General features: G+C 60.7%; 2 protein-coding genes across 3 annotated transcripts; both read left to right on the top strand.

Moving 5' to 3' along the window:
* Positions 1-267: 267 nt before the first annotated feature.
* LOC310919049 (FXYD domain-containing ion transport regulator 6-like) lies at positions 268-9,980 on the top strand. 2 transcript variants are annotated; one of them, XM_083878183.1, is made up of 8 exons: positions 268-338; positions 6,773-6,835; positions 7,030-7,071; positions 7,166-7,240; positions 7,377-7,413; positions 7,661-7,710; positions 7,789-7,832; positions 8,301-9,980. In XM_083878183.1, the coding sequence occupies exons 2-7, from the start codon at positions 6,778-6,780 to the stop codon at positions 7,815-7,817; spliced, it is 291 nt and encodes a 96-aa protein (XP_083734309.1). In that variant the 5' UTR covers positions 268-338; positions 6,773-6,777; the 3' UTR covers positions 7,818-7,832; positions 8,301-9,980. The 2 variants fall into 2 exon arrangements, with proteins under 2 accessions (XP_083734309.1, XP_083734310.1); XM_083878184.1 differs by lacking the exon at positions 268-338 and adding an exon at positions 1,320-1,339.
* Positions 9,981-11,081: 1,101 nt separating this feature from the next.
* Positions 11,082-13,212, top strand: FXYD2 (FXYD domain containing ion transport regulator 2). The gene is made up of 6 exons (XM_083878001.1): positions 11,082-11,190; positions 11,821-11,859; positions 11,983-12,057; positions 12,678-12,714; positions 12,840-12,870; positions 13,022-13,212. The coding sequence occupies exons 1-5, from the start codon at positions 11,097-11,099 to the stop codon at positions 12,862-12,864; spliced, it is 270 nt and encodes an 89-aa protein (XP_083734127.1). The 5' UTR covers positions 11,082-11,096; the 3' UTR covers positions 12,865-12,870; positions 13,022-13,212.
* Positions 13,213-13,809: the final 597 nt, after the last annotated feature.

The following is a 13,809-nucleotide window of genomic DNA, read 5'->3' as shown; positions in this document are numbered from 1 at the left end:
TGAAGCCTCTTGAGGCGCTGCAAGGGGCTCTAAGCTCTCCCTGGAGCTTCTCTTCTCCAGGTTGGACACCCCCAGCCGTGTCCGGAGCAGAGGGGCTCCATCCCCCTGAGCATCCCCGCGCCTTCCTCTGGGGGGATCTGGGAGCCGCCGGGGGCCGGGCCGTGCTGGCCGCGCCCCCGCCGCTGCCCGCGCCCCCCGCCCCGCAGGCACCGCCCCCGCCCCGCCCGCCCGCTCCCCTTTGTGCTGCAGCCCCGCTCCGCGCTCCGCTCCGCTCCCCCGGCACCGCCCGGAGCCGCGGGGCCAGCCCGGCTCTGCCCGGCTCCGCCCGGCCTGCTCAGGTGGGTCCGAACCCTCAGGAGGGGTCTCGGGGGGCCGGTGGGGAAGAAGGGGGGGAACCGGGGGCTCGGAGGGCTGGGAGTCCGCCCGGCAGCTCGGGGTGCCCGGTCGGGGGTCCGCGCCCCGGGACCGGGGTGCGGTACCGAGCCCCAGCCCGCTCCCGCCGGGGAGGCGGCCGGGACCCCGCCCCGCTGCCCCGGGGCATCGCCTCTCGCCCCGACCCGCCCGCATCCCTGCCCCGGCGGTTGCCATGGCAACGTCGAGTACCGCGGTTTCCCTCATCCCACCGTTGCCTGGTTACCAGCCCCCCGTGCTGGGGAGGATGCCCCGACGGACCCACCCGAGGGCACCGCGGGGACACCCGGAGCACGGCCGGCGCTCCGCGGGCTGACTGGGCTGTGCGGAGCCGGGGATCCCGGGGAGCGAGGGCATCCCGGGGAGCCGGGGGATCCCTCTCTGGCAGCCCTTGGCAGCGCTCTGGCTCCTGCTGTTCAATATTGTAGTAACACCGTGTGTAAACAGCCGAGCGCCTCATCCCGGGAAGGCGTACGGAGGAAGGGAAGAGTGTGTCTCTCAGGGTGTGTAATTAATGCCTCCAAAGGAACGGATTTTGGAGTCCATGTGGTGGAACTTGGATCTTGCAGGGATATTTCTGTGGGAGGGAAAGTGACAGGTGGTTTGTGTGGATGTGAATAAGCAGCGTGAAGGAGCAGCCTCGCGGGGAAAGCTGTGTGTGGATTAGAAATGGAGCACTCATTTTGGCAAGCCCACAGTGCTCCAAGATACTGCTGGGTCCTGTTGGGATTTTCAGTCCTGCTGGGTGGTTTTGCTCCCAGTTTGAAACAAAGATGAACACGGAAAATCCCTGCTCATGTACAACGGGACCATGGTTCCAAGGCGGAGTGAATGGAGAGCTGCCAGCATGAAGTGCCATGGCTGCCAAGCCAGGCCACCTGTTAGAGCATGTTTTGAACCGCTGGAGGATATCCTGTGCCTGCAAGGTGTAAGTCTGCCTGCACCTTCCTCCCATCAGCCTCACAGCTCACCTGGAAATTTTATCTGCTTTGTCTCAACGTACCTGTTCAGGTAAAACATGGTGGGGAGGCACAGCTTTGCCAGGTGTGGAGGACACTCCCTGGCACAGCAAACCAGCAGCTCTGGGTGCAGCTGTTCCCCCGTGTTTGCCTTTCAGGCTGTTTGTGTGTTTGCAAGGTGTAAAGAGGCTGCTGAGCTCTGCAGCTGTTGTGTCCCCGAGCAGTGAGAAGGCACCATTGGCACTGGCAACATGGAGCTGTCCTGTCCTGTGCCACCTGCCCATCACTCTGTGCCTGGGGCAGTGTTGGTGAGGACAACGGCCGTGCTTCTGGGGACTGCTGTCTGCCTTGTGCTCATGGTGGTCACAGCTGATGGTGACAGCAGAGGAGAGAAGGGAGAAAATGTCTGCTCTGATGTGCTGCAGAGCGTGGCAGTGCTCACTCAGGAGCTTCAAACAGCTCCTTGCACGCTGCTCTCTCAGGGTGTTCTGATGGTCTGGGGTACTCTCACCACCAGGATCTTCCAGGGACCCTCTCCTTTGTGGGATTCTCATGGCTGATGCCCCTGCAGAGCCCGGGCTCATTCAGCCGATGTGTGACCAAACGAGGGTGTGGTGGGAGGATAGGATGGTCCAGGCAGGTGCACAGTCGGGTTTACAGCCCCTGGTTATCTGTTAGTCAAATAAGGAGGGATCAGGAGCAGCAGACTCCTGTGGGAGGTGGTGGTGATGTTTACTGCCTGCTGGAGCCCAGGCTGGGTTCCCTGGCCAGGCAGCCTTTAGCTCAGCAGGGTTTGCATTTACCCCAATGAAGGATTGGCCTCACTGCCTCATTGGAGTGTCATTGGGGGCTGGGGACTGTGGGGACTGTGCTGAGCCACACATGGCCAGGCAGTCTTGGCTGAGGCTCCTCAATGGTTTAGGGTCAGTTCCATGGGGCTGGAGGAAGTCCTGCAGGAAGCAAGTGGAATTCTGGGGTACAGGTGAGGGATGGAGCATTCAGAGACACCCCAAACCAATAAAAGAGACAATCACACTGTAGTAAAACCAGGTTTGTGTCTCCCATCCAGTCAGCCTCTGAAGCAGTGCCGGATTTGGGAAGGGCCATCCACACCCGGATGGCGAGGGCTGGAAATCTCCTCTCCTCTCTCATTTAGAAGCACGAGGCACAACAACAGGCACATTAATAGGCAGATTGATGCTGACGTGAAATGGCAGAAGAGCACATCTATGCAGAGCTAGAAATGTCCATTCACACATGCACGCTCTTAAACGCCCCGGGCAACGGAGCGCTGCTGTCACGGTCTGGGGGGCTTTGCACAGAAACCAGAGATTTTAACTAGGTCTGATCTTCAGGAGATGCCCTGAGGACTCCTGACGGAAGGCAGAGGCTGCCTAGAATTGCACTGTGATGGCTGAGACTTGACAGGGCAGATCTATGCAAAACAATGGAAAGGAAAAGGGGACTTGGAGATCCAAAAGCATTACAAATCCACCTGCCTTGCTCTGGCAGGATTTGCTGTGCTGCAGAGAGCTGAGCCAGGCAGGAGAGACTGGGTCTGTCTGCCCGGATTTGCCCACTCCTCTCCCTCGCCCAGGCTCCTTGCACGCACACACACCAAGCCAGTGGTGTGGAAATGGGCAAGGAGGGATTATCCAGGAGGAAGAGGCTGAGGAGGAGCTGTGGCTGTGCTCTGCATGGAGGGGGTGCTGGCTGTGTGCGTGGCAGGGCGGTGGCAGGGCTGTGAATCATCCGGCCGGCTGGCGTGGGTGCAGGTGGCTCCCAGCTCCTGGTGCCAGGGTGGCCCTGCCACTGTCACCTTGCTTTGGCGTCACCGCTGGCTGCGCTGGGCAGGGAGAACTGACCCTCACCATGGGCAGGTCCAGCCCTGGCTGCCTCTGGGAGCCCTGGGTTAATCCCCTAACCCATTCTCATCCACATCCTCCCAGAAAACAGCAAACTCTGCTTCGCTGCAACTCTGTGTCGCTGCTTCCTCCCCTCCCTGAGCCACTCACAAATTCCTGCTGCCTCCTCCTACCACCAGCTCTTCTGTGGAGATAGGGATGGTGGGAAGATATCTGGTTAGCCTCATAAAGCAGCAAGTTGAGCTGGGATGAGATGGAAGGGAAGTTCTGGACGCTGCTGCTCAGCTCCTGTGCCACTCTGCCTCTCCGCCTCTCTCCATGTTTTTCTGGACCTTGCTGTTTTAACAGGAAACCCCCATGTTTTGGTTCAAGTCACAGGCATTGCCACTGCCTGCAGTGGTAACTCCAAACTTTGTGTCACCAATGGGGAGAAAACAGGAAGAGATTTGGGCTGTGGGACGTGGCAGCTGCTGGATTTCCTCTCCCTTCCTGTGCCAAGGCACAGCTGGATTCAGCGTGGGGGAAGGCAGGAGCGGGGAGAACGGCAAACCCTCAGCAGCGCTCGTTCTTCTCACTTTATTTCAGCTTCAGGAAGAAGTGGGTGGGCCAGCTTGGAGCAACCCAAAAAAACTTGTGGCTCTTTGCAAGGCATATGCTCCCTTGGAGGAGAGCTGGGCTGGTTTGCACTGCAGAGCTCCGTGTTTGCCTTTGGAGCAGGGACACTGCCAATCCTGGCGGCTCACTCGTGCAGAGATAAGTTCCAGCGCGCGGAAGTGTGTGAATTCTAGGAATTGAGATAGAAAAACAAAGAGCATATGTGTGCTGCATGCTTGGCTCAGCCCAGCAGTGAACTCTGCCGCGCTACGTGTGAGAAGCCAAACGCTGAGCAAAGGGTTGAAGGGTGTGTGTGTGTGTGTGTGTGTGTGTGTGTGTGTGTGTGTGTGTGTGGCCGGGGAGGGCCCAGTGCCACGTGGAGGGGCTCAGGCAGGGAATAATGCAAAATTCCCTGAGAGGGAATGATCCAGTAGCAGGCAAACGGCAGCAAAGCAGTGAAAATCTGATGAGTGATTTGTTTGAGAAATACGGGAGGCAATTAATATTGATCACGGCACGAGAGAGCAGAGCTGGGTCACAGCCCTTGCGCACACACAGAGCCCTTGCAGCAGTGAAATGACTGATTTTGCAGCCTCGTGGTGAAGAGATAAAGAACGTGAGAGAAAGGACGTGTGCAGCTCGAAGTGACTGTGTCACCAGCTGTGGGTTCTTTGTATGTGCTTCTAAGACCTGCTAATTACCCCGAAATCTGCATCTCAGCAAACGAGGGGGTTTGTCTGAGCCCACTCCGCTGCAGCCCTGCTCTGCACAATGGTCCAGCAGCTGCAGCAGAGGGGGATGAAACCCCCCAGTGTTCGGGTAAACACATCGCCCTGGGAATGGCAAATCGTGGAAGGGGAGGGAGGCAGGGATGGGAGTTATCTGGGGTACCGCTTGCTGTGATGAACAAGGCCGGGGCTGGGAATGTTGGCGGGGCCAGGGCTGCCTCCCCTGAGGGTGCAGTGGGATCTGGCTCCCACGGGCAGTACTGGGAAAGGCCACGGAGCCAAGCACTGCTGGGACTGGCTCTGGTGGGCATTGCTGAGCCCGCTCCGTGCCTGCCAATCCCGGGAGCGTGGAGCACCGGCTGGGAGAAGGGGCCGTGGCAGGGGCTGGGGGACCTCGGTGTCCCGGGGAGCCGGCCTGGGGCGGCTGAGCTGCCTCCCTCGTGGCTGCCAGCGGGGCTGGGCTGCGATGGAGGCTGCTTCGGAATCAGGTCAGGCTCTGGAGGGGCTAAATAGCGGCACGCCGGGCTCTGCATCCGTCAGCGAGCTGAATTCCTGCTGTGTCGAGGGCCCCTTCCTTATCGGCACTAATCCAGCGCAGCAGCTGCAGCAGCTCTGTAGCACTCGGCGCTATCAGGGCTCGCGATAGCTCCCCTTCCACTGGGCTCCCGATAACCCCCCCTTCCCCTGCCGAGCTGGCAGCGAGCCCTCTCCGTGCTCACGACCATGTATGGCCACCCAGGCCGGCGCCGGGGCACGGGGTGACCGCCTGGCACCGCTGACACCGACAGTGAGGCAACAGCCAGCCCTCGGGGGAGCTGCATCAGCCAAGCCCTCTCCTCCTGGCAGGAGGTGTCCCCCCGTGCCCGCTGGCAGGACGGGGAACAGCAGCTCCCCCCTGTCCCCTGGCTGTTCCCTGGGGGCTGGAGAAGGGATGCTGGCAGCAGGTTATGGGTAGCGATGCCCTCCCTCGGCAGAGCAGCGCTGCGGGATCCGTCCCAGCAGCGAAGGTGCCCATCCCAAACGCAGCTGGGCACTTGTCCCACTGCCCGAGCTGGCAAGGAGCGTCACAGCCCGGCCACAGCGTCCTCACACCCGGGGGGAAGGGTCCGTGCTCCCGGTGAAGGGACAGGGACAGGGCCAGGCTCCGCTGGGAGGGGACGCCAAGATTATTTATGGTCTCTCCTTGCTGCCGCAGGGAGCCCGGAGGGCAAGAGTGTCTTTGAGCTCACGTCCCACCAGGGCCACTGGCCTCATTGCGGGAGTGTAATTGCTATGCTAATTGGGACAAATCATCATCGGAGCCGGGCCGGGGGCTGATGGCCTGACCCGCGCGGTGCCGTGCCGTGCTGTGCTGTGCTGACAGGAGCCCTGGGATGCTCAAAACCAATGAAGTTCGAAGAGCATATGTAGAAAGAGAAAACTAAAATTGTTCTTCTTGCGTGGTGTCTCTTAAATCTTCTTGAGAAAGTTTTTAATTGAAAGGCACCACATTAGAAAAATAATGCCAAGTGCGAATGGAGTCTGTCCCAGTTTAGGAGGCTGGGAATATTCAGCAAACTGGCTAAGTTTTGTCAACTTCTCCCAAAGTCAGCAGGATTTAGGCTGGAGTGTTTTAGCAAACTAGGGTAACTGTAAATCCAGCCTCTTTTTTTTTTTTTTTTTTTTTTTTTTTTTTTTTTTTTTTTTTTTTTTTTTGTCTCTGTGGAGGTTTAGGTTGAATATTATGAAAAGGTTCATCCCCCAGAGGGTGCTGGGGCTCAGGCTCCCAGGCTGCCCAGGCTCCCCAGGGAATGGGCACAGCCCCGAGGCTGCCAGAGCTCCAGGAGACTTTGGACACCACTCCAGGGATGCCCAGGGTGGGATTGTTGTGGCGCTGGCCCCATTGCCTGCAGGGCAAACTTGAGACTGCACTGAGATTTATGCCAAGTGGAGATAGTCAAAAATACATCACAGAACTCCACAAGAAAAGCCTGTCTGGCTGCTCAAACCCTTCCCTTCCTGCCTCTGAACTGCTGGGCTGGGCACAGCGACGGCACCAGGTACCCTGGGTGTTTCCTAGGGCCAGCCTGGCTCCTTCTCCTGTGGCATGGGCTGGCACTGCCTGCCCACACAGCCAGCCATGGGTTGTCTGTTGTTCCCCCGTGCTCCCTGCCTCATCCCAGCGCCCTCTTTGAGGCATCTGGGTGCTGACAGCCTCCTCTCCCCTCTCTCACAGTGGCCATGGAGGCAGTGCTCATCTTCCTGTGCTCCCTGCTGGTACCAGCGGCCGTGGCAGACGGTAGGTGCCCGCTGCTTCTCACACACACCTCAGGAACAGGCTGGGGAATCCCGGGGAGCAGCCTCCACACGGATCCACAGGGGCTGGAGAGGGGCATGGGGCAGCAGCTGTGAGAGCCCAGAGCCCCAGAGTTTGTGGGGAGCTGCCAGGGCTCAGCTCACTCACCTCACACGCCCTTGTCTGCTCTTTTCCAGTGGCCACCCGAGAGAAGGAGGAGGAGGATCCCTTTAACTATGGTGAGTGAGCATGGCTGAGCTGGGGTTGGGTGTGGGTGTGCCATGGCCCTTCCCTGACGCCAGCAAGAGTGAACCCTGTGTCTCCCCATACCAGATTACCAGAGCCTGAGGATCGGGGGGCTGGTGTTCGCCGTGGTCCTGTTCACCGTGGGCATTCTCCTCATCCTCAGTAAGCTGGGGATGTGGTGGGTGCTGGGCTGACAGGCTGGGGCAGCAGGGGCTGTTCCCATCCTGGGGGGGCACTGGGAAAGCCCTCATCCCATTCCCCCTTTGGCCACACTCACCGAGTTTCTATCCCCTTACAGGTAGGAGGTGCAGGTGCAGTTTCAAGCAGAAGCCCAGGTGAGTGAGGGCAGCCTGGTGGGGAGCATCTGCCCTGGAAAGTCCCTCTGCTCTGATCCTTCTGGATTCTCTCACAGCTGGCAGACAGGCTGCACTCTGAGTGTCCCTTTGGGGTGCCCAAAACTGAGGGAGCAGCTCTGCCTGCTCCCAGTGCACCTTCCTGGCCATCCCATCCTGCTGCTGGGCATCCCACCCCCGGGATGGGGCTCAGATCCCAGCTGCCCTCACTGTGCTCCTCTCCCTGCAGGGCTCCAGGGGACGAGGAGGCTCAGGCGGAGAACCTGATCACTTCGAATGGTAAGGTCACTGCTGGGGTCACTGTGCCACCGCCCCGTGTCACACACAGACATAAACCCTCTGCTCTTCCCTTTGCAGCAACAGCGGCACAGAAAGCAGAGAACTGAGCAGGAGCCAATGCTGTGAGTCCCAGGCCAGGCTGGGTGGGGGCATCAGGATGGGAGGGGCAGCTGGGGCTGTGTATGGGGGTGGCTGCAGGGTTCTGAGCAGACCAGTGGGACTGGGCAGCTCTGCATCCTTGGGATGGGGTGGGGACAAGCACTGGTGGGGTCCACAGCAAGGAAACTCAGCGCTGGTGAGGTCCTCAGTGTCCACAGGCAGCCCAGCAGGAAAAGGAAGCATCTGTCCGGATTTTCCCTTGTGTTACACTTCCTTTTCTGCTGCTCCTCCACCCCCGAGCAGTTTTGGTATTAGGGTGTTCAGAAAGCTAGGTGTGAATCCCTTGGGATGTCTCACTGAACTCTCCAACCTCTTGGGCTGTGCCCTGGTTTGGAGAGGGGGGAGGCTGGAGCCCATGCTGGCACTTTGTGCTGCTGGGGTACAACCCCAGTGTGGGGAGAGTCTGACCCACTGCTTTGCCCCCCACACAGACGCAGAGACCCGAGGACAGACGCTGGGAGTGCCCGTGCCCGCGGCCTGTGAGGAAACTGAAACCCCACAGCAGGTCCCTCTCAGGAGGCGGGAGCTGCCGTGTCCATGTCCCCCTGTGTGCTCCAGCACCGGTTCTCTGTTTCCTAACCCGACTAAACTCCGCTCACCGTCCTCTCTGCCTCCCATGGTGTGTAATGTTGCTGTGAGATGATCATTACCTCTAGGGCTAGTTGTTGCTGATGTTGTAATCGTGACTTTCTCTTCACCTTTCTCGTGCTGTGCGTGTGATTCGGGCTCTGCAGGACTGGCAGGCTGCTGCCCTTTGGGCTGCCCTCCAAGCCTGGGAACAGGGAGTGTGGGCTGTGGGGCTGGGAGCATGGGCTGTGGGGCCGGGAGTGTGGGCTTTGGGGCAGGGAGCCCTGTTCCCTGCCCAGTGCCAGCAGCACAGCCACCCTGGCTTTGGGCAGGGCTTGGGGACCTGCAGCGCCCTGGGGACCTGCCCAGCCATTTCAGGGCCACCCGTCCCCATTTCAGCAATAACCCCCTGTGTGCCCCCAGCCTAGAAACAGCCATGGTAGGGGGTGAATTAGGCAGGAATATCCCATGGCTCAACCCCTCTCACTGGGGTCACTGGGATGCTGGATTCAAGGCTGAAGGGAGCTCTCCTGCCCCTCCTGCTTGGCACTCCCCATTTCTGTTCCTGGTTAAACCTGTGGGACGCTGCTTTAAGTGTGAGGCAAGGCTGTGGTGGCAGAGAAGCCTATGAGGTCCCCAGCACGGTGACACTGTGGATGAGGGCAGCAGCACAGTGTGACCCCACTAACCAGCACAAATCACAGCTGGGTGGGTGTCACAGGCAGAGGGCTAAAGAGAAACAGAGATCCTGTATGTGCTTGTCTCTGGCAGGGAAGGGTCAGTGGTGTCTCCTCCTGGTGCTCCCTGCCCCTCCTGACGCCTTGTCACTCCCTGTGCCACCCGTGTCAGTGCTGTGTGTTGTCCCGTGGTGGTTCCATGTCACCCCTGGTGCCAGCTGTCCCCTCTCCCCATGGAGCAGCAGCGAGTGGCACTGAGTGATTCTCGGGGCTTTTGCACACCAGAGCTTGCACTGTGACAACGTGCTGAGCCCAGAGGCCATTGTTACCCTGTGTCCTTTCATGGGTCAGAGGCAAACCTGTGATTTTTGGCTCTTCCCCAAGGCCATGGGCAGGCAAAACCTTGGCTGGGGACTGCCACCTTGGGTGGGGACAGCAGTGGGGGGTCCCCAGGGCTTCACTGGAACACCTCAGGGTGGCTTCCCCACACCGCGAAGGGGGTCTTGTCCTCCAGGACAAGAGGATTTTCTGCTGTATCCATCCCACTGTGGTGGCCCTGCCTCCAGCGTGGGCTGTGTCCCTGCATACTTGGCATCACTTGGTGGCACCGGGAAGCTCTGTCCCCTCTGTGCCAGGCAGAGGGACCGTGTCTCTCATGTTGTGTCCCTTCCCTCCATCCCGGCTGTTGCAGAGAGCTCCCGGGCAGAGCAGACCCTCGAGTGTCACGGTGTGTGTCCCGTCGGAGTGCCCCTGCTGTCCCCAGTGTGCCGTCGGTGTTACCACAAAACAAAGAGCTCCCTGTGGTGTGTAACATGGCCAAACCCTGACTGTTGTAAAATAAACTGAGCTATTGTGTCTCCTTTTAAATAGGCGAGTGTGCTGCTGTGCTGGAGGGCTGGTGTGCTCTGTGCTATGACCTAAGGGGAAAGGAATAAAATATCGTTTCTATCGGTGCCTGCCTGCCTTGTCTCGAGGGCCGTGGCGTTCCCAGGGCAGCCTGGCAGCTTCCCACGCTGTCCCATTGTGGCCGGGCCGGGGCCAGGGGAGCGGGGGCAGCGCCCTGGGCAGCACAGCCGGGCTTTGTGCCGGCCGAGCCCCCTCCTGCTCCCTTCTGCAGCTCAGCAAGAGCCAGAGCCCGTGGGAAGGGAGCGCGGGGGCGCGGCCATGGACACTTTTGTCCCTCGGCTTTTTGGGAGCCGCCGTGTCGGGCTGCTGGCGCGCCGGTCCGGCGGATGCTGAGCGCTGCCAAGGCACCGTGACAGCAGAACCGCCGTGATGGCCCCACGCTGCACCCTCCCGGGGCTTGGCCGCACCCCATGGCACCGGGGCCGGGCTGCCGAGGGCTCGGGGTGTCCGCGCTCCGCAGCCCTGCCAAGGGAAGCGTCCCTCGGGGCCGGCTCCCCCCCGCCCCCGGCCAGCCCGGCGTTAATCGGCTGGCGCGCGTGACTCCCGCTCGCTGATGGCGAGATTAGGGCAAACTGGATCGCACAGCCCTGCTGGCAGCCGGCCCCGCCGGGCCCGGAGCTGGCACGGCCCGGGGAGGGGCGCAGCATCCCGGTGCCCACTGCCGGCGGGATGCGCCACGGACACGGCCGTGCCACGGAGCTGCTGCTGTGCTCCGGGATGATGGCTCGGCCCTGGCACGGGGGTGCTGATCCGGCCGAGGGACACCACCCCCGGTGCCAGGCAGGCAGGATGGGGCGAGCTGCCTCTCCAACAAAAGGCGGTCACAGCCTGTATCGGAGCCCATCCCTGGGCTCGTCACCGCCGCAGGAGGTGAAGCCCAGTGGGGCCGACAACGGCGAGGGGAGGGAGGGCCGGGACAAGGACACGCAGCTCGGGGTGCCCAGCCCTCCCCACCGGCTGGCACGGGGGGTGCTGCCCCTGCCCTTCCCTCTCCTCCCTCTTTCCCAAAGGCGGGCGGGAGCGCTGTGCCTCCCCTCGTGACTGCGATAAACATTACACCGAAGCCATTAATGTTTAATGAGGTTTGTCTCCCAATTAATGCGCTTTCCCGTGGGTGCCCACTGGCAGAGCGAGGCGCCCGCAGGACGACACGCCGAGGCCATGGGTGACGGTAAGGACAGACACCTCCCCGGAGACATCTCCGTGAGAGGGGCAGCGTTGGTCCCTCCCACCGCGGGGGAAGCTCTCGATGAGGATTTGGGGTGGGCAGACGCGGGGATGGATCCTCAGAGCTCCACAGCCCTGTGGCACATCAGGGCCAGCTGATGTTTGGCTTCTTGGGGTGATTTCTCCTTCCAAGCTGCTCCCTGCAGAGGGCTGTGCAGTCAGGTAAGGTGGCTGGAGGGGGGACACAGTGATGAGCTCGGTGTCATGGGGAGGGGTTGTTGGGGTGCATCTGGTGCAAGGTGTGAGCCTGAGGGGTTGTTCAGTCCTGTGCACTGAGGGGACAGAGCCATTGTTGGAGTCTGCAGGCAGTGGCACTTCCCGAGGGCAGTGGAACTGGGTCCCCTGGGGCTTCACCTGGAGCTCGAAGGCTCCCGAGCATCCTGCAAATGCAGCCTGCAAGTGCATCCCGTGAATCTGCCTTGGAGGTTAAACCTCCTGGGGTGAGACCAGGAGTCTCCTGGCTCAGCTGAATGCCAAGGAAGTCACAGCACTCCCACTTGCAGTCGTCAATCCTGGTCTCTCCCACTTCACATTGTGAGAACGTGGCTCTCACTGGAGTTTCTCCCTTTTTCAGAGCAAGTGCCTGAGCAGGGCCAGGACAGGTTCAGCTACGGTGAGTGTGTGACCCTGCAGGCCGGGGGCTGCGGGCAGGGGATGGCCAGCCCCCTCCCACTCTGCCGTGGGTTCTGTGCGGCGGGCTCAGGCTGGGCTGACACCTCCCGGCTCTCCTCCCCAGACTATGACACCATCCGCCACGGGGGGCTGATCTTCGCCGTCGTGGCTTTTGTGATCGGGCTCCTCATCATCCTCAGTAAGTGCCTGGGTGGGCCGGATACCCCTCGGCGCTGCCCCATGCTGCACTCAGCCCCTCCTCCAGCCGGGAGGGGGCTGGGGGTCACCAACCCTGCCCCCACAGCACCAGAGGTGGGCACAACCTGCCCCCGGGGCTGCCTGGGAACTTTCCATCCAGGCACGCTCCCAGCATAGGGCGAGTTGGGAAGGAGACCACGTAAATATTTAGTGTTTCCCTGCCAGCACCAGGGCTTCAGAGGGAAGGTCACTCATTAAAAATAGCAGAGAAAACTCTGACATTTCCAGGGAGAGGAACCAGCAGTCCCAGAGTCCTCGAACCTCGGCAGCTCCCAGACTGACCCAATGCTAAGTGTGCAGGGCACCCTGTGACCCTGCCTGGGTGTTCTGGCACTGCCCTCTACCTGCACCACTCCATGTAGGGTGGCTGAGGTCACAGCTGCTCCAAGGAAGGTGCCACTAATTTTAGGGAGAAAACCATGAGAACCAACAGCATTTGCAGTCATGGGGCATCTGGAGCAGGAGCCTGTGGCTGGGCAGTGCCAGGGCTGCGGGGTGTGTGATGGGGTGGGTGTGATGGGTGGGAGGAGGCTCAGCCTCAGTCACTGCTCTCGCCCTCAGGCCAGCGGTTCCACTGCGGAGGGAGGAAGAAGAGGAGGTGGGTATTGCACGGTGCCTGTTCCAGTCCTGCCAGATGACAGGGCCAGGGTCCAGCCCATGTTCCCCCCTCTCTCAGCCACACTGACCAGCCTAACACTTCTTCCTTTGCTTTGTGCTCCACAGACAAGGGAACGAAGAAGAGCTGTAGGTGCAGGTAGGAGGCTGCAGCTCCTGCCAGGCTCCCTGTGCTGGGCAGGGATGCTTTGGGTACTCGTGCTTCAGGGAAGAACTTCTGGGGGGTCTGTCCCGGGAGGAGAGGGGCTGGGACACACTGGCCATGTCACCCTCCCTCTCTCTGTTTCCAGAGCTGCAATGCCACCATGGAAGCAGAGCTCCAGCCGAAGCCCAGGAGTCCTGGCCAGTGGCCACCCCTCACCCCGCTCCAGTGGATCCATTTCCCCGCAAGGCCAGAACGCAAATTACCCTCGTGCTTCCCCCTCTCTTAGACCCAGCAAGAGTTTCTTGGCTAATAAAGTTCAGGTTCCTTGAGGTTAAACTGTGTGCCCGAGGCGTTTGAATCGCCCACTTTCCTGGCCCGGCGCCAATCACTTTTCTGTCCTGCAGGCGCCTTCCACCACAGACCCAGGAAAGGTTCCCGCAGGCTCCTCCGCAGCCCGAGGCACGGGGCAGGCAGCCGCCTCCACCCTGGGTTTGCTTCGGATGTTTCTTTTCCCAGCTGCAGCTCCTGGATCCTGCCGCACTTGCCTTTCCCTTGGGATGCCCAGGAAGGGGCTGGGGCTCTTTGTGCGCTCGTGTCTGGCTGAAATGGGGTTGGTTCTCTCCCTGGCAGCGCTCGCGGTGCTGGGCTGTGTTGGGAGCTGGGAAGGTGTTGGGAACACTCCAGTTCTGGCTCCTGCTGCTCCCACTGCAGCAGCACTGTCCCTTCAACACCCACCTCAGCAGCACCCCGGGGTGGGCAGGACCCCGGCAGGGGACACGGCCAAACTGACCCAAGGGATATGGATACACAGCCCCAAACTGACCAAAGGGATATCCCAGACCAGGTGACACCTGCTCAGGTATAGAAGGAAAGGAAAATGAGGAGAAAAAGGGGTGTTTCGTGAGTTAAAACATCCTGACTTCCCGGGAAGGG

The sequence above is a fragment of the Zosterops lateralis genome (assembly GCF_965231275.1).
Source record: "Zosterops lateralis genome assembly, chromosome: 25".
NCBI lineage: Eukaryota > Metazoa > Chordata > Aves > Passeriformes > Zosteropidae > Zosterops > Zosterops lateralis.
Note: the sequence above shows the minus strand (reverse complement) of the source record. Positions and strands in the feature narration are given on the sequence as shown.

Bases quoted from the DNA above. Each gene is read 5' to 3' on its own strand.
- LOC310919049 (XM_083878183.1), top strand. From the start codon at position 6,778: ATGGAGGCAGTGCTCATCTTCCTGTGCTCCCTGCTGGTACCAGCGGCC. The intron at 7,414-7,660 runs GTGAGTGAGGGC...CTCTCCCTGCAG, and splicing joins AGTTTCAAGCAGAAGCCCAG to GGCTCCAGGGGACGAGGAGG. The intron at 7,711-7,788 runs GTAAGGTCACTG...TTCCCTTTGCAG, and splicing joins GAACCTGATCACTTCGAATG to CAACAGCGGCACAGAAAGCA.
- FXYD2 (XM_083878001.1), top strand. From the start codon at position 11,097: ATGAGGTTTGTCTCCCAATTAATGCGCTTTCCCGTGGGTGCCCACTGG. The intron at 12,058-12,677 runs GTAAGTGCCTGG...TCTCGCCCTCAG, and splicing joins CGGGCTCCTCATCATCCTCA to GCCAGCGGTTCCACTGCGGA. The intron at 12,715-12,839 runs GTGGGTATTGCA...TGTGCTCCACAG, and splicing joins GGAGGGAGGAAGAAGAGGAG to ACAAGGGAACGAAGAAGAGC.